Source organism: Typopeltis vanoorti, chromosome 6 (genome assembly GCF_054136105.1).
Source record: "Typopeltis vanoorti isolate ZY-2024b chromosome 6, IOZ_Tvanoo_1.0, whole genome shotgun sequence".
Lineage (NCBI taxonomy): Eukaryota > Metazoa > Arthropoda > Arachnida > Uropygi > Thelyphonidae > Typopeltis > Typopeltis vanoorti.
In genome coordinates, this window is record NC_143554.1 from 134,272,881 (window position 1) to 134,293,522 (window position 20,642).

The 20,642-nt window shown below is 35.1% G+C and overlaps 1 protein-coding gene across 1 annotated transcript in view; it reads right to left on the bottom strand.

Annotated features, from left to right (window-relative positions):
- Positions 1-20,642, bottom strand: part of LOC150105961 (calumenin-like) — a 57,594-nt gene that overhangs the window by 15,334 nt on the left and 21,618 nt on the right. Inside the window, exons 3-4 of the mRNA XM_090394453.1 lie at positions 15,544-15,708; positions 9,376-9,538 (exon numbers count right to left, since the gene is read on the bottom strand). Of these exons, the coding sequence (XP_090250579.1) occupies positions 9,376-9,538; positions 15,544-15,708 (328 nt within the window). The remainder of the gene's footprint in view (positions 1-9,375; positions 9,539-15,543; positions 15,709-20,642) is intronic.

A 20,642-nucleotide genomic window follows, 5' to 3' on the forward strand; every position in this document is an offset into this window, starting at 1 on the left:
CAATAGAAATTCTTTCTCTCACATCTTCCTCATTTTTGTCACTGCTTTCATCTTCATCACTATCTGTAGAGGCATTTCTCTCCAGACTTTTAACCACATCTACAATTTCAGAATCAGTGTGATGATGAACTGTATGCACATTATCATCGACATTCATCCATTCTGTTAAAATATTTTCATTTATCCTTGATGAAAGCTCCTTGGCATCAGGATTACCATATTTTCCGGTGTATAAGATGCACCCAAGAAATTTAATACAATTTTCTGGAAAAAACCTAAACTTTAAAGTATGATTAAAAAAAAAAAAAAAAAAAAAAAAAACGGATAAAATAATAGGTAATTTTTAATAGTAAACTGACCTTTCAGAAACCTGCAAAACCCATGTCACTGTCATCTGACTCTTCTCTATCATCAATTTCTTATAATATAGAAATAATTTTGTCTTCATATTCTTTTGGCATTTTTTGACTGATTTTTGTTTTTGTACGCATACAAAGGCCACTGCGTTTCATGAAACGCTAACACCATGACGCTCCACCTTTAAAATCTTCAACGTTACGCTCACAGGCTACTTTGACTGCATGTGTACGAATAATTTTTGTTGAAATGGCAATGCCATTTTGCCGATTTTCTTGCACCCATTTCAAAACTTCGGTCTCTAATTCTGGCCACTTCGCAATTTTTCCAAGTTCCGCGCACTTTTCTTTATGCAAATTGTACAAAATCTCCTTCTGACCATGCCAAGTTCTTAGCCAATGACGTGCTAGAAGTCACGTGAAGGTCACGCATCAATTTGATTGCACCATTAACTGCCTACAAAGATCTTGGAACATAAAAGGGAGTGCATATGACTTTGAAAAGAGGAAACAATCTTTACCTTCATTATATAAGACGCACCCATTTTTAAGGTAAAAAAGTGCGTCTTATACACCAGAAAATACGGTAGTTACATCTTTAACATAAGCAAGAAGTTCCTGTATAAGCTGCTTTTCTTTGGGAACCCTAAACTCTGCAATATTATTTTCAGTGTCTTCTTCAGAATGAGAAGTAAACATTCAACTTGGCCACAATTTATGAAATCTATTTTTCAGTGTTGATGTTTTCACAGACTTCCATGCATTGGCAACACAGTACACTGCATCCTTAATGTTGAATTCTTATATGAACTTCTGTACTGGGGTGCCTGAATTAACTGAACTCACTAGAATACGTGTGTAGAGGCTTAAGTGCTGTGAGGACATCATGTTGGAGGCTTAATGGATTTTTTACAACACTCACAAAGAATTAAAATAGAATTTAATACTCCTATATTTCGTCCTAGTCACTAGGACATCTACGGGGATTACAAAATCAATTAATGTAACATATGCACAAATAACAAACAATACTAAGCCCAACCACGTGGGTGACACTAAAGTCCTATCTAGGTAGAGCGCCCTCTAAGGGCAGTAGTAGGTGGCCTGGAATGTAAGGTGGGAACTCTGGTGATGAGTGTTTCCCAAATCTTTGGAAGCTTAATGCAACCATATTTATTGAGATTTGGTTGGTTTTTGAGAGCTGCTGCTGCTTCTAAGAAAAGTCTCTCTTTCTTGAATTTGCTGTGGTGGAGCATGGTGGTTTTCTTCCATGATACTCTGTGGGTAGTGTCCAAAGCATGGTCAGCCAAGCCTGAATGGCCATAGTTGTGTTTGAAGATGTAAGACTTGTGTTCCTCTAGACGGATGGATGCTGATCTGCCTGTCTGTCCAAAGTACGACCAGCTTACAGGAACAGGGTACTTTGTAAACTCCAGGCAGAGAGAGAGGAGGGAGCTGATCTTTCGTAGAACGGATAAGGGTAGCCAGTTTGCGGTGGGGCTTATATGCTGTGTGTAGATTGTACTGTTTTAGTATCTTGGCTATTTTTTCAGAAGTGCCACGGATGTAAGGTATGGTGATGGCATTTTTAAAATCTTGTTGACGAGAAGGAAGGGGAATGGGGGAGGAGTTGATTATTTTTTTGATACTGTGATCACTGTAGCCATTAGAGAGGAAAGTGCTGTGTATGTGGTTAAGCTCATTAGTGAGGGCGGTTCCACTGGAACAAAGATTGTGGGCTCTCTTGGTAAGAGTTTTAATAATGCCATATTGTTGAGAGGGGTGGTGGTGGGAGAGTTTGTGAATGTATCTGCCTGTGTGTGTGGGTTTTCTGTATACGGTGAAGGTAAGTGTATCATTAGGCAGGCGTGTGACTAAGGTGTCTAGGAAGGGTAAACAATTGTTCTTTTCCTTTTCCATAGTGAACTGGATTCTTGGATGTAGACTATTGAGATGACTGAGGAAGGAGTCTAACGTGTCTGGGCCATGAGGCCAAATAGAGAACACATCATCTACATATCTTAGCCAGATAGAAGGTTTGAGTGGGGCTGAGTCTATGGCTCGTTTTTCGAAATCTTCCATATAGAAATTGGCAAGGGGGGGTGAGAGGGGGGAACCCATGGCAGTTCCCTCTATCTGCTTGTAGATTTTGTTGTTCCAAGAGAAATTGCCATTAACTCTGGATATTCGAAATCCATGCCAGAGATCTGAAGGAACCGGATTATCGATGGCCGGATTTTTGAATGCCTACCTATACTTTCACGTTCCGGAAGCAGAGCATTATTTCAATATAAATACTTCTTCTTTTCATGTATTTGATTTACTAATAACCCTTTGCTTGCTGTTTGATAAATCTTCTGCACAGAACATGACTGGATTGTCTCTAATTTTAACAAAATTAGGAATAATATAAGCTGTACAACAGTGCTTAAGGAACAAAAGTCTATTATGCAGATTAACTTTCTTCAAATGTAGCTTACCATATCTTCTTCTTGTAGATTTCCAATGTTCCTCATCATAGAGATTTGTAATAAATAGTTTTAATGGAATACATGCACTAGACATATTTAAATAACTTTCACTGCTATGTAACAAAAATATCATCATCACCAAATTCCTGATATGTACTCTCAACGAGCGTACAGGATATTATGATAGTGCTACATGAAAAACTTCCTATCAACAATTTTCCTCCAAATCCATCTATTATCTGTCAAAATTCTAATATTATCAGATCTTATATTTCTGTCTCTAAAGCACTTTTTACTGTATCAATCCACGTATGTCTTTGTCAGGATCTTTTTTTCCTGTCAACCTGGCAGAGAACACTTGTTTTGCTAATCTTTCCTCTTCCATTTTGTTTAGGTGACAATACTACCTGAGATTAGCTCTGCTAACACATTCTTGGAAGCTAACAATATCAAATTCTTTCCTAGTATCATCGTTTTTAATATGATATTGCCATTGATGCCACCTGTCCACACCCCTAATTTTTCTCAGGGGTCTCATATCTGTGGTCTCCAGTCTTTGGTCAAGTGTTTTATTTCTAACCCAGCTCTCAGATCCATAGGTTAAAAACCATACACATAACTGTTGCAATGTATCCACTGCAAAAAACCCAGGAAAAAACTTGGAATTGAAACCCTCTGCATTGCTGGTTTGAGCTTCTTTACTGCCACCATTTTTGTAACTTAACTAGCCCATTAATAAAAACAACAACCAAAGCCTACAATTTTAATATCACAATATCTTAACAATGCCTATATGTAGTCTGACTATCACACAAACATACTATTACAAAAGACAATCCAATATAAGAGGGAAAAAAAAAAAAAAAAAAAAAAAACCTTAACACCATTCAAATACATCACCTCTCCGCGTGTCACTAACAACTTTACTGGTAATAACTGTCAACAGTTCAAATGAATCCTTTTGTAATATATAAATATTAAAGAAAAAACATGTTTGGGGTGCTTAAGGGTCAAAGTTGTATAACTGAGAGGAGACCTCCACATGGCCTTTAAAGGAATGCGGAGAACCGACCAGGGGTTCTAACCTAATGTCCAATTCTCACCTTCTCGTGGTGCACCCTGTTGGGTATCTACTTGGATATTGAATGGACGAGGATGGGCTGGCAATTTGGGATTTAGCCGACCAAATTGTATTCTTATTGGTTAAACCAAAATATAGAATGATGGTACAACATGATAAAATTTCATGCCAGCTGGGGCGTCGCACGGTTAAACAAGGCCCCCGTTGTTTTTGCCAGGGAACCAGGGCGAACAGCGAAAAGTCAGCTACTGGAACAAATCTGAAAATAAACCCCAACTCAACATCACCAGAGTTAAAGATCGGTACTATCAACGTAAGAAGCCTGAATGGCAAAGAAATGGAGCTAGCTGAGGAATTAGATAAGTACCAGATCGACATAATAGGGGTGATTGAAACAAAAAAGACCAAAACTAGTGAGATCGTTCTGAGCAATAAATACAAAATGTTATATTCAGGCAATGACAATCAAGGAAAAGGAGTAGCCATAGTATTCAACACAAAATACGAGGCAAATCTTCTTGAATGGCAGTCAGTCTCAAGTAGAGTAATGTGGACAAATATGAGAATGGGGAACTGGACAATGAGACTTATTTGTGCCTATGGTCCTACAGAAGGTTCTACTAAGGTAGAAGTGGAGGAATTTTTTGAGGCTTTAGAAAAAGCAACTGACACAAAAAAAAAATGAAAAGATGGTCCTTGTTGGGGATCTAAATAGCAGAGTAGGAAATGATTGTGAGACATACAAAAATATTTTGGGAAAGTTTGGAGAAAAGAGCAAAGCTAATAATAATGGCAAATATCCGTTGGATTTCTGCTCAGGACATGGACTGGTTATTACTAACACCATGTTCCAACATAAAAATGTGCACAAATTCACATGGAGAGAAGAGGCAAGGAATAAGAAAAGTCTCATTGACTATGTTATTGTTGATAGTGATGTTTTCTCCCTGGTGCAGGACACCAGAGAGTACAGAGGATTTGAAATGGGAAGTGATCACTATTTAGTCGTGAGCAGGATAAAATTGAAAATTGAAATATTGAAAAGAATAACATGTAAGAAAGTTTTAAAGCGAATAAAAGTTGAGCAGCTCTCAGATGTGAACTGTAGACTAAAATACACAAAAATTATTGAAGAAAAAATGAGAGTTTGAAAACAGGAATCAAACCTTGGAGATTCAGTGGCAAACTCTGAAGAAAACATTGATTGATTCTGCCATAGAGGCATGTGGTGAGGTTGTCTGTAAGGATAAAAAAATCAGAACTCCATGGTGGACACAGGAAGTTAAAGAGGCAGTGAAGGAAAAGAAGAAAGCATACCAAAAGTTCCTGTCAAATAAGTCAGCTTGTGCTCTTAGAGAATATAGAGACAAATGCAAGAATGCTAAACACTGTGTAAAACTAGCTAAACAAAAGTCATGGGAAGACTTTGGCAAGAATATAGAAAATAAATATCAAGAAAGTGGCAAAATATTCTGGAGGTTGTTGAAGAAGCTTAAGAATGGAGGAAAGAGTGCTGTAAAAGGAATTAGAGATGATAAAGGTGACATGAAAACGGGAGAAAAAGATATCCTTGAAGTATGGAGTAATTACTTTGAAAAACTGCTAAATGAAACAAGCAGTGATGACAGCACAGTGGTAAAAAACACTGACCAGGCATGCAGTCAGGAATACATATCCATACTTGAAGTAGAAAAAGCCATCAAAGGCTTGAAATGTGGAAAGGCAGCAGGAGTAGATGATATTCGACCAGAAATGCTGAAGTATGGTGGTATAAGAGTCTTACAGTGGCTGCATTGCATAGTTCAGAAAGCCTGGACAGAGGGAGGAATTCCCGATGATTGGAGTAGAGCTCTCATAGTACCCATATATAAAAAGGGAAATAAAACTGCATGTGAGAATTACAGAGGTATTTCCCTACTGAGGGTTCCTGGCAAGATCTATGCAAGTATACTTGAGAAACGGTTGAGAAGAATTGTGGAAGAAAAGCTGGATTCAGGTCAAATAGAGGCTGTCAGGATCAGATCTTCACTTTACGACAAATAGTCGAGAAAGCATGAAAATATAACAAAGATCTGTATTTAAGTTTTGTCGATCTGGAAAATGCATATAACAAGGTGCCAAGAGAGAAGCTATTCAATATGCTGCAGTTATATGGTGTCAATGGGGCATTATATCAAGCAATACTTAGTCTTTATTTGTGTTGTAAGTCAGCAGTTAGAATTGAAGGAAGTACAGGAAGATGATTTAATGTTAAATCTGGTGCGAGACAAGGATGTACATTATCTATATGGATCACATTATGAAGGAAAGTGGTATTAAACATGATATCAAAATTGGAGATGTTAATGTCAGCTCTTTGCTTTATGCGGATGATGTTATACTTCTAAATAAATCTGCTACAAGTCTGCAAGATTCTCTGACTAAATTGAATAGCTGTTATAATAGATATGGTATGAAGGTCAGCAATAAAAAGACAAAGACAATGAAAATAGGCAGAATCATTGAAAATGTCAACTGTGTTGTGAATGGAGAACCTGTGGAACAAGTAAAACGTTTCAACTACTTAGGCACGATTTTTACTGAAGATGGTAAATTAAATATAGAAATAGACAACAGAATCAGCAAAGCTGGTATGGTGGGAAGTCAATTGAATAAATTCATATGGAATAAGAGAGAAATTAGTTGGAACACTAAATTAGCTGTATACAAGACAGTGTTCAAACCAGTTTTAACTTATGGATCTGAGAGCTGGGTCAGAAGTAAAACACTTGACCAAAGACTAGAGACCGCAGATATGAGAGTCCTGAGAAAGATTAGAGGCGTGAACAGATGGCATCAATGGCAATATCATATTAAAAATGAGGATATTAGGAAAGAACTTGACATTGTCTGCATCCAGGAATGTGTTAGCAGAGCTAATCTCAGGTGGTATGGTCACTTAAACAGAATGGGAGAGGAAAGATTAGCAAAACAAGTGTTCTCTGCCAGGTTGGCAGGAAAACGACCTAGAGGAAGACCAAGATATAGGTGGATTGATACGGTACAAAGTGCCTTAGACGATAGAAATATAAGATCTGATAATGTTATAGTCTTGACAAGTAACAGACTGATTTGGAGGAAAATTGTAGAGAGGAAATTAATAATGATGTAATTTTTTTCATGTAGTACTATCATATCCTGTACACCCCTTGAGGGTACATGGCAGGAATTTGATGATGAAAACATGTTTTCAAATAACATACTGAAATATGATTTGAGCAATTTCCCCTCACTTTCTACACAAAATATCAACATGTAACTTGCTATCAATCAATCAATTTACTGGTATGTACCTACAAGGAATGTTCAGGCTACTACGACACCACTACTTTATTAGTTTACATTATTGTTAATCTCCTATCCACAATTTTCCTCCAAATTAGTCTACTACTTGTCAGCACTCCAATATTGCCATATCTAACATTTCATGCTTCTAAGTCACTTCTAACTGAATCAATCAACCTACAGCTTGGTGTGTCTGTTTCCTGCCAAACACCTGTTTTGCTAACCTTTCCTCAACCATTCTATTTAAGAGGCCATACCACTTAGATTAGCTGCTTACACATTCCTGAATGCTAACAATGTCAAGTTCCTCCCTAATCTGTTCAGTCTATTAATTTTTCTCAGAACCCTCACATCTGTGGTCTTTGATCAAGTGCTTTATTTCTAACCCAACTCTCAGATCCATAACTTATAACTGGTTTGAACAGTGTCTTGTATACTGCTAGTTTGGTGTTTTGGCTAATTTCCCTCTTATTCCATATAAATTTATTCAGTTGTCTATTTCCAGATATTGGTATTTTGCAAGGAAAAAAACAAACCAACAACAACAAAAAAACCCCTCTTGAATGGTTACTGCTACTACTACTACTACTGCCATAGTTGTCTTAGAAATACTACTTCATAATACTCTCTGTCCTAGGAATAAGCTTAAAGCTGACATTATGCACCACTATCAAGAAAGCCTCAAGTATATATCAAATTACATTTCAATTTCATACTTTTAATTGATTTTAGAACAACATTTCTCTTTAGAACAACTTTAGCAGTTATTCTAAAGAGAAATGCTGGTATTTGTTTTGTACAGTATTTTTGTATCAGTTTACAAAAACCTGTCACAATTTCTTAATTTATAATAATCAGAGCTTCAGTTTTATTATTAAAAAATTATCTTGAAAAAAAATTACAGCCATGTTACGTAGGTGTTCTGATTTTGAGTGTGGAATACACATTAACAGCTTTTTTTAAGTTGTGTCAAGAATGCCAAATACCTATATCTAAAAAGGTTTATATCTTACTGCAAAATATTTGAAATGTTTCTTTTTAATTTATTATTATTATGCAACATAACACCTCCAGGGAGTCCAAAGACTCATTGAGAGAGGGCACCTACTCTACAACTCTCCGTCTGCACCACTCCACCAACCGCAACTACCTTCATCATCTACACCAACGCCATCTACCACCGAACACCACCATTAGTATTTTCACAGACAATCACAAACAACCATGCCTGCGGTAGGATTCGAACCTGCAGCCTTTTGGCTGGAGAGCAGATATGCTAACCACTTGGCCAACCAGGCTGGGTGGCATTTAATATAGATGGACAATCTCATTCTAATATTTTATGTTAAATGATGAAAACATTCTCAGAAATCCTTTTTTCTCTCTAAAACTAGACTGACTTATACTTTTAAGAAAACAAAAACTGGAAAATAAAGGGAAATGATTTGAATATGTACATTCAGCTTATGTAACCATGCATATTTAAATAAAGAATTACTTTTGTGATCCCACTTTAAATGAGTTATAAAGGCATATTATTGCTGTGACCTCACAAGCAAACTATAGGATAGCACCACTGCCACCAGCATGAGAATAAAGCTTCTATTGATCGACAGTCTATAAAAACAAAGTGCAGTGCACATTGTTTATTTTCCATTAGGATGGCTGTTCATCAGAAATTAATCAGATGCATGAGTGTTGATACGGACAGATTATGGACTCACCAGGTTAACTTGCTTTCAACTGAAAAATTCTGATAAAGGTTGTATCCTAGATGGGATTCTAACTCAAGTCTTTCATGGGTTTCCAAAGGGTTTCATTAAAACTGACCAAACTGCAAAGCTCTAAGCTAATTAGCTAATAATAATGTCCAAGGCATTCCCTTAATTGATTGACCTGAAATGCATTCTGGTCAAATTATAAACTATTTTTACTATCATAAACAAACTGAAAATAGGTTCCATATGCAGCTGCAACAAAAATGCCCTGCAGCATTGATGATAAACTTTCTTAACAAGTAGGCATTACTGTATAATTTGATATATTATTTTCCTGGCTATTCTTAAAATATTACTCATTCAAATCTTAATGTTTACATAAAATTACAAGACAGCATATGACATATGAAAATAAATTCACAAACCATCCATGAATCCATAAGTAACCTTTTTATAATCTTCCCAAGATAACATCTCTTTCTGATCAGGATTGTGAGCTTTCCATTGCCTTTCAACATCATCCATAATGTATCGCTTTTGTGTGTATTGAATCCAGTCCTTTAATTCCTCGTGGGTCACAAAGCCATCCTATAATTAATAAAATTGTCAAATTCTGGATCTTTAAAATAAATCATTCTAAAGTTGAGAGATAAAAAAATTCCAGTTTTTAATTTACAATGTTGGATCAACATTATAAATTAAACAGCAAGTCAAATAAACAGGTCATAAGTAGAGAAAAAACAACAACTAAAGGCTACATCCAAAGCATTGATAGCAAAAATTTAGAATTATAATAATTTAGCTTAAAATTAATCTAAATACTTACAATTAAAATTAATATTCATCAATTTTTTCACCAATTATTTTACATTTATTTAGAATTAAAACAAATTCCATCTAAAATTAATAAACAATACATATACTTAGTATTTTCAAAACCATTTTTTTTTATTTATTCCCCACTATTTTTTTAAGAAAGTAACTTATTAAAATTTATCAAGCATTTAGAGTTTAGTAATATTTCTTAACATTTTGAAGTAAAAGATGAAGTTGGTTCATGATATAAGAAATATTTTAGGACCAAATGGCTCAAATTAGTTTTATTTTGATGCTATTATGATAAGTTGTTTCAATATGCACACACTTTTTTCCCAATGGGCAGGGCTGTTTTAGGTGAACCCCCCCCCCCCACCATTCTCTTATTTTTTAAAATAGAGAAACCAAACAAATTTTCAGTGCTTGAAATGGACCGGTTAAAATATTACATAACCCTAATATAACTTGATGCAAAAGTATTTTATGAAAATGCTATGAGGAAAGAACTTAAAATTACGTTGAAAAGCTTAATTTAGTTTTGTCAATTGTTGTTTTTCAAACTCCGGTTACAAGAAATCTGGATAAACAAAAACTGCTATTAAACTTCGTTTTACTTCGGTGCTAAGCTATGAATTACTCACTTTTATGGAGTTAACATTAACTTGATTTGGTGCATCCTACATCGACAGTCACGAGTTTCTGACCAACGCATTGTTAATAATGCTTATGTGCAAAAGTTTTGAGCGCCAAAACCGATTAATGCAAATCGAACCCCGGAAAGTATACTGGCACCTCTAAATTTCTATTTCAAGCAATCTTGAACAACTTTCATAGCTGGAATGCCGCATGTTATGTCGTTGCTTTCTAAGCTATGAATTACTCACTTTTATGGAGTTAACATTAACTTGATTTGGTGCATCCTACATCGACAGTCACGAGTTTCTGACCAACGCATTGTTAATAATGCTTATGTGCAAAAGTTTTGAGCGCCAAAACCGATTAATGCAAATCGAACCCCGGAAAGTATACTGGCACCTCTAAATTTCTATTTCAAGCACTGCAAAACATAATACATAAATGAATAGAAACTTTTTATAATCTTGAACAACTTTCATAGCTGGAATGCCGCATGTTATGTCGTTGCTTTCTCTATATTTTACTGATTTATATCTTCCTATTCTATCTTTCAATTGCTAATCTACTTCTTCAGATATCGGGTCTAATATGCTTACATCTAGGATTGTTTCCTCTTCGGATACTGGCAAATTTATATTATGCTGCACCAGCCAGTATCCTATAGCAGAAAGGACCCTTGCTCAGGTAGACAATACTAGATTCTGAGGCGTTCTTACACAATATCTTACTTTAATACAGCTGTATAGATTCAGACTGCAGTCGTGACCTAAATCTATAATTATATACACTTTCTAATTCCTTCCCGCCAAAAGAGGTTCTATTTTTATAAGTGGTAGTTTGGAATCGTAATCAGGCATGACTCAGGTTTAGGTAAATATGACATGTTTATTGGAATATCAAAACAAAATACACAAAAAAATTCATACATTCAATTTGACTCAATACTAAATAAGGAAACTCAAGTTAAGAGATTAACATACTCTAAATTAAATCAAAGGTTATAAAACATCAACATCACAGTAATTGAAAATTGGGATGGATTGCAAATGATATGATGTTAAGCTAAAATTCTCTTCTGCAAGCTATTCATAAGATAATATACACTAACATTCTAATGTTACTCAGTTACTAAAAATTCAAATCCTAATCTCGTTAAGTTAACTCAATCACATACAACACAAAAGACTTCTTCCAAACAATTCTTATTCTCAGAAGGAGGTTAACTATTTAATTAGAGTCTGTCCACAAAGTTCTTTAGAATAATGTTCATAATTTACATTCACATATAATTTTCTCTCTTCTAAGGAATTCTAAACACAAAATAGAGTAATTCTACTTTACCGAACTTTTTCCCGAGGTCTCTCAGCACCACGTGTATGTCTGGTCACCTCTTGTTTATTGGCTGTCCTTACGCCAGTGCAGAGGCTACGCTATCTTCATAATTACTGTTGATCACGGACTCGATTTTCTTGCGTCTCAGGGAACATCTCTTTTCCTTTTGATGGGACTTCTCAGCGAGGGCTCGATTCTGCTAGAGCTGGAAATTTCACCTTCAGCTCTGTGTGAAATCCTACAGCATTCTCAGGAAAACTCGCCGATCTGACATCATAGCACTGATGCTTCATCTCCCCTTTACTTGAAATACCGACTAACTTCCGAACCACGAACACGACTAGACAAGAGAGAGTCGATACGACGCTCATCCCCTTATATTCTTAGATCGAGTGTCCCCTTTGCACACGACCTATATCCTTTCTCCCCTTGGGTTCATCCCTTGCTGTTATGCTCTTGTATTCATGGAATTCGCATCGACGTACCTTCCACGTAAGCTACTGCCGCCAGCGTTACGCTGGACACGTGTAGTAGTATACCTTCTAAGAATTGTTACTTTATTTCCATCTGGTGACTCATAATCACTCTATACAGTTAAAGTGAGGCTTAAATAATATTAACAAATTCCTCTTTTAAGACATTCTCTAATTTGATCTTAATATGATCACAATAGATTAAATACATGGTACATAAAATGAATGCAATTTTATACATATGTGAAGAAGTTTCACTTTAATTTCAGCTGATGTGCAGGTATTTCTCTTTGTCTGTGTAGTTTAGTATGTCAGATTCTGAATGAATGATTTCTTTGCAAGATTCCTTCATTCAGGATTTAACACGCAACAATGAATGTATCTTCTCGTGTGGCCTGTAGGTGAATGTTGAGTAACAACTGTAATATATATATCGCAGTTCAGGTTCAGCTTTCTGCTTTACAAGTTTAAACTAGTAGATAAGTATTTTGTGTTATTGTCCTGGTCTAGTTTGAAAATAGTTAAAAATTATAGGCGAGTCATAGGGATATTAGGAGAACACGCCTCTCCCTCAGTATGAAACATTACGAAAGTGGTTGTGCCAAACGAAAGAAAATGAAAGAACGGGCAAAGGCTATTCAAACACTTCCAAAACTAACATTTTTTAAGAGCAGTGAAAGTGAAGTTGTTGGGGAGAATGAAGTGCAAAGGGAAAGGAAAAATGCAGAATCGCCAGCAAATTCTGTTTCAAGTGCAGAAGGGTTTCTTCCTTGTACAGGAAGAAACAACCTCTGCTGGTGCTACAGCAAACGTAAGCACAAGTAATGACAATTATAAGAGTCATATCCCGGACTACGGCCAATGGCAAATCATATCTCACAGGAGTACTGAGTTCAAAAAGGTCCATCCGAATGCCAAAATAATCAGTGCTGCTTTAGTCAGTCAGCCCGAGAATATATGGTAGGAAGTAACAACTCAGATAAAGAAACTAGGTATTTAACACTGGCGATGTTTTTGCAACGGTTGTCGAATGGAGAAACTCCACTTCAAGATTGGCTTATTTATTCTCCCACAAAAGGAAAAGTATATTGTATAACAGTACGAAGAAATATTTAATAAATTTGACTTCTTAGAAACTCTTCATACTTTAGAAGATCAAGACATAAAAACTCACTGTGATGATCTAGCCAACTTTTATAGCGAATATCTTACTTCTATAGAACTATTTGTGGAATGTCTCTACTTTAGGTCACACATGATGATGGATATAGAATCAGTGAAGAAAGCAAACGTAGGTGATAAGACCTTAACCACAAATGAAGGACTGTGCTACCATTAAAAAATTTATGCTTATATGCATAATGAACATATATTTTCAGTATTTCCTAATATGGAAATCTGAGGATTTTTCTTTCAATGATGGTTACTAATGCCTGTGATGAACATTCATTTACTAAAATGAAATTACTAAAAAATGAATTAAGAAACAGTATGGCACAGTCACGATTAAACCACCTAAGTTTAAGGATCATTGAGCATGAGATTTTACAAAATATTAACTTTGATGACCTAATACATGATTTTGCAACATCAAAATGTAGAAAAGTCACTTTATAATGTTAGTTTTGTTATGGGGAAGCTTGTGGGTGGGAAGGAGTGAATTGTTGTGTTTATTTTTGTTTTAAATATCGCCTTCACATCCACCAATGGAATTACTTGGGACTTCAAAATTGATGAATATCTTATTATTATTATTATTATTATTGAACATTAGGAAATGTGATAGGGGTCTCACATTTCTCTTCCTGTCAGGGGGCCCAAGAAGGTGTTGATTTGGCCCTGCCTGCTGGTATTACATGCAAGGTTGTCAAAGTACACCACTATGGATGGTTGAGAAAGCAATAAACTTAAAGTTGATTTTGATAACTATCAAGCATGTATACTCTAGGAAATGTAGAAGGAAGACTGTTTCAAAGGAGTAGGAGTAGAGGAAATGAATAAAAGAAAAATATGTCAGAGTTAGGAAGACAGGAAAGCAGCTAGTCTGACTAGCTGCTTTGAGTCTTCACAAACTTAGGGGAGAATAGAGCATTAATGATGCCAATTCCAATGAATAGCAAAACACAAAATGTTGGCAAAAAATGAGCCCAGCTCATAAGAGCTGGATAAGAATTTTCATGCAACTTTTAAAGTCGGGGAGGCTCCCAAAAGTGAGAATGATATTCAATAGTTAGACAATGTCTCCATAGTGCAATTGAAAGGATTATGCAATATACACTCTCTGGTTGGAAAAGTCACATGTACATTTCTTTCTGCAATAAAAGGGCTTCTCTCACTGTAGATAAATTAGCCAGTTTCATGGAGATAGAAGTTTTTCTCCTGCCAGATAATTCTGGTTTTTCACCTAGAAAACCAAGGATCTGAGGACTATAAACTATTAGAATTGTAAACAAGAAGACAAGTGAACACTGAAACGAGGATGGTACACTGGGACCAGTTGGTGGTAGTTACATATCAGCCAATGAAAACATCTAACACAAGGAATAGATTAAACAGATTGTAAGACTTAATTACACAGTGATTTTTTTTTCCCAAGATAAAATACAGAGATCACAGGGCAAGAGGCACCATGGCTACAAGCATGCATGTTGGCAGTATGAATATCGTCCATATGCACGTATGCAGCAATTTGTTTATTTAACGATATATTAGCAAATTTAATAATAATTTTTTATTTATTTTTCTTTCCTTGAAAGGGGTGAAAAATCCATATTTGCGATCATGACAATCCCATAGTTTGTCATTTCATTTTGCGACAGCTTACTGGCCAAATACTTGTAAATAGTGACTTGTTTTCTAAGAGAAGTCTTTCCATTTTGTGACATCAACAAGTAAGAATAAAATGTTTAAAATATGTGTAAACTTAAGCATTCAAGGTTCTTGACTTAAGGAAGTGCAACTAACTATAGGCTACATGCAGCTGCTTTATAGTATAGTATTTATGTCTGTGTAGGAAACCTCTTCAACAGATAACAAATGAAAATTTGGAAGTCTAATTTCTGAAGAAAAAAAACAAAACAAAATATAGTTTTTGGAAAACCACTATTTGAAATGTGTTAAAATTTGACTAGTAGACAAGTTATATGCAAATAAGCAATATGTAGTTAAGTGTTAGTCTGTATTTGCAAATATTCAAAAAAGCATAGGACTCATTTCATTCGGTAAACCAAATATTATTATTTACTAAAGCATAGGACTTAAATTTATAATTAAAGAATGAACATATAATGTAATACAGAATTACATATAACAGTCAAACTTAGTCATGGAGCTAACCTTGTCTTTATCAATTTTATCTACTATCAAGCCTAGTCTGTTTTTACTTTGCTCTGGTGTTAACTGATCAAATGTCTTTGCTTCATCCTCTCCAAGAAATGCTTCATGATCATAATCCAGATTGTGCTCTTCATTCTCACCATAATGCTTCTCGTCACTTAGTGGCTGTAAAAGGTAATATAAATAAATATATTAACTGATAATGACAACAGTAAAAGTTAAAACAAGCCCAGTATATAATTTTTTAAACATGTTTGAAATGAATTAAGATTTTTTAGATCTAAAAATTATAAAAAGGACAATGTTTTTAATAATTTTCTGTAAAGTGTAACTATAGATAGCTATTATTAAAAAGAATTATAACACCGCAGGAAAATTCATGTAAAATACTTCATTAGCGTAGAATTTTCACCTAAGTTTCATAAGGTATCATTACCACAATATCGCAAAATGGCAATTAAACATTAACAGACAATTCTAAAAAGCACCACCTAGGAGTATCAGAAACAAATGGGTAGAGTTTGTTTGCCTTGGTCAATATGTTGGAACCTCAGATTGTAGGCATTAGTGAGACCTAGCTATTAGAATCAGACATACTAACTGGTATTGAGTGTAAAGGTACAATATTTTAAGGAAGGACAGACAGGATAGGAGAGGAGGGGCATGCTGTTAACAATATGACTTAAATCCATTAAGCGTTAAGACCTATGATTGTAATACTAGTAAAAGTTTTTCATGTGACATTGAATTTGAAGCCACCTGGTGTGAGGTGGAATCTAACAAGATCAATTACATAGTGGGACATTGTTACAAACTTAGTGGATCGGTTGCTAGTGATAAAGAAATGCATCACCAAATAAAGATGGGTGCAAAAAGAGTAATCATAATAGGGGACTTTAATTATCCAAACATTGATAGGGTAGTAGTAAAATCTCATTAGAAGAATGAAGCTGAATTTATTGAGTTGTTGCAAGACAACTTCCTCAAGTAGTATGTGACAAGAAACTCAAGATCAAAGTGTGTTAGATTTGATTATAGTGTCTGAGGGTGTTTCAATTAGAGACATAACTATTCTGTTCTGGTTGGTGACAGTGATCATGCAGTACTTGGTTGGGAAGCAGCTAAATTTATGAATGTTCCATGCAGAAAAGGTTACATATGCTGAACTACAGAACAGGAAATTATAACCAAATGAGGAGAAAACTGAGTTAAGCGCAATAGTATTGGTTGCTGGATGGGAAGAATATCAACAGTACATGGGAAGCATTTAAAAAACACTTAAAATGATGCAATATTACAATGTGTCCCAAGAGTTCAAAGGAAGAATAAATAGGGTAGGAAGGAAATGGATGTGTAATCTTATCAAGCAAGAGATTCATAAGAAAAGGATGATGTGGAAGGAATACCATGTGCATAAGGATGATGCCTGTTATGAAAATTATAAATTATATGCAGTAGGCCAGAAGTGTCAACTGTTGTAGGGAAAGCTAAGTCTGAGTATGAAAAGAAATCAGTTCTACATGCTAAAGACAACCCACAAGAATTCTATCGATATGCTGCAAGTAAATTAAAGAATAACTCTTCTAAATGCTGATGGCATGAGGGTTACATATGCAGAAGAGATTGTTCAACTAATCAGCACACATTTTGTTAAAAGCTATCAACTTGGTGTATGCAACAATGAACTCACTGCCACCTCTTCACTGGATGAAGAAACTCAAGTCTACGAGGAGGAAGTATTAGAGCTTTTGGACATACTGAATAAGAATTCAGCAATAGGAACTGATGAGATATCAGCACAGGTGCTAAAAGAGTGTTCCGTTGAACTGGCTCTACCTTTAACTAGACTATATAATTTGAGTCTCAGAACATGGAAAATTCCACAGGGGTGGAAAGAACTTATGGTAATGCCATTGCACAAGAGTGATGCAAAGAACAATATATCGATTAATCAGTATCTCAGGAGTGGTGGTGAAGATTTTGGAAAAGTTGGTTAGGGCTTGCATTCAGAAATGGGCTGACATAGAATCTCTACTTTGATGAACAGCATTGGTTTACTAAGGAAAGGTGATGTTTTAGTAACTTGTTCATATTCCATAATAATGTTATCATTGAGGTAGACAAGGGGAATGGATATACCATGATACTTTTGGATTTTGCTAAGACTTTCTGTTAAGGCAGAATACAACATGGAAGACTGTTATATAAATTGGAGAATATGGGTTTGGATTATAAAGCATGGATAAGACTTTGGGATGACTGACAAATATCAAAAAGTGGTATATGGGAGATGTGAGTCGGCAATATTTAAAGTAACCAGTGGTGCGCCACAAGGATCAGTTCTTGGTTCACTGTCATTCATTCTGTACCTTAATGACACTGGGAAAGATTTGATAATGATAGGCATTACATACAGTTATTTTACTGATGATGCAAAGATAAGTAGGGTAATCAGGAATGCTGTGATACACAGTACTTGCAGAATGATTTGAATAGGCTGGAATTGTGAGCATGGGAAAATGGATGAGAGTTCAATGTCAGTAAATGTAAAGTCATTCACTTCGGCATGATTAGATATCTCATGTCGTATTGTATTGGTGGGAATATGCTAGAAGAAACTCATCAGGCTATGGATCTTGGAGTGTTAGTAGATATAGCTTAAGTTGAACTTCAACTTAAATTCAAGGGCCATGTAGCAAAGAATGCAAATACAACTCAAAAGATAATTGCAATGCTGAAACAAGTTTTGCCATGAAATGATGTCATTTTGCCTCTTTACAAGACCTCACTTGGACTATTGTGTGCAGATATGGTGTCCTGATTTCCATGGTGATTCTGATATATTGGAGAGAGTCAAAAATGATATCAGGATTGTGGAATACTGATTATGAAGACAGACTGAGAATTTGTAGCCTGCAGACATTAGGAAACAGAAGAAAGTGGGGTGATGTGATTGAGACTTACAAACTTCTGAAAGGGTCATATAGGATTTCAGTTGATGGAAAATTTTATTTCATGGAGGGTGGGGGAAGGACAATAGGGCATCCTTGGAAGCTGAGAATGAATGCCACTAAGAAGGGGGTGAGATCTAGATTTTTCTCTCATAGAGTGGCACATGATCAGAATGGATTGCCATTGAATGTTGTGTGTGTGTGTGTGTGTGTGTGTGTGTGTGTAAGCAGCATGAATGAATTCAGGAACAAATATGATAGCTGGTGCATGTAGTATGCAGCCTCCCTCGATAAGTCCTGACTCTCTGGAGGTCTCTCTTAATAATAATAATGAACCTTGGCTCCACCCAGTGAAAGGCAAAAAATCTACTACTACTAAACCAAAAACTTGCTTCCATAAGCATCCATGCTGATACTGAGGTAACTGATGTGAACGGCCTCTCTATATACACAAGAGACCTAGTTGTGAAGATACTTTGCTTGCAAACTCTGCTCATGCTTGGATAAAGGATTCAAACAATAATATAATTTATTCTCAAATATAATATACTTTGCAACCTAAAACCAAGGGCTTAATTGAGAACCTTTTCAAATGATCTGACTTCCAAATATTCAGTCATTTGAAGAAATGAATACCTGAAGTTCAAACCAGAAGTGTTGTGCCCTATCACTGATGACAAATTCCACAACATAAGACTCAACAAGATATTTATCCAAGCTATTAGTCACACACATTACAAAAGATACTCATACATAAAAAAATATGAAGATTTTATTGAAGAAAAATTAAAAATATGATCCTAAAACCAATGGCCTTCTTAGCCAGTCTATATGTGGTCAACCTATTCACAAACATATCTTGAAATGAAATTATTTAAATGAGCCTCTTCACACCAGACACCATTACTCTTCAAATAGTGTTTACTCAGTACTTTCTTCCGTTATTACAACATACAAAATATGAGAAGGGAAGCTTGGCAATGGATTAATCAGCCTTAAAGTTTGCCATCCAAAAAACCTTAACTAAAGAGGTGCTGTTGTGTTCTCTTATATAAAAGAATATGACTGACAGAATAGTCCATATCTTGAAACAACATAAGTTGGTTTCACTCCTCAAAATTAAGCTTTATTCTATAATAACCAGACTTCCACCTCATCTTACATTAAAGAAACCAAAAATCTACAAGATATACTGGTCTTGTAAAATTTGTTAGGTAGGCTAAATGGGTTCTTCCTCGGAGAACCACTGGTGGCTTGTTCTTATAAAAGTTTAATTTAGACATGGTATGAATGAAAGGCAATACAACAACCAAATCAATGATGCTCACAATTATACACAAAGTATAAATAGGGTGTTATTATTATTATTAATTTCTTAATCAGCTGTTCCAGTTATTTAAAAAAAAAAAAAACTGTCAGCTTGCATCATTGTTTATTTTAATTCTTTACTGTCTCTGTAAAGAGATTTTTACTCTGAGTGTTTATTAAATAAACAGTCAGAGTAAAAACAGTCAATTCCAATTGGTGCAATGACTGGTCTCTTTTAGAAACCAGGAAAAATCACTGACTTAAGACCAAATTTAAAAAAATTTATGCATCGACTGAAACTAAAACAATATATACATTTTAAATAAAATTACATAAATAACTATAAAATTAACTGGATCCAACGCCTTCTAAAATAAATCTACACTTTAGAGATTTTCTTATCCAAAAATATTAAAATCATTCATTCTTTGGCTCATTCTAGTATTGGATTGTTTGACATATACTTAATCATGTCTACCAGACTAAACACCTTGTTTTCACAATAAGAAAATGTGCACCATAGAGTCAGTTTCTTTGTTAGGCCCTTTCTGAAAATATAAAATTTTCTTCTTTTCCATGGGATCCTTTTTTTTTTTTTTTTATCTACCTTATTGAAGTATAAATATTTTTACCTCTTGTAGTTCTATTTGTCACACAATTTACTAATTTTTGTACCACAGAAAGAAGTTTCTTCTACCACTTCATACACAACATATCTAAGTTGAGCTCTTTATGTTAAGCCACTTTACAGTTTCAAATTTCACCAATTGCTTTTTCCATAGTAATCCTATGTCCTTAAGACAGAAGATAAAACTTTCATTCAGCGTTTCCTCGAACATT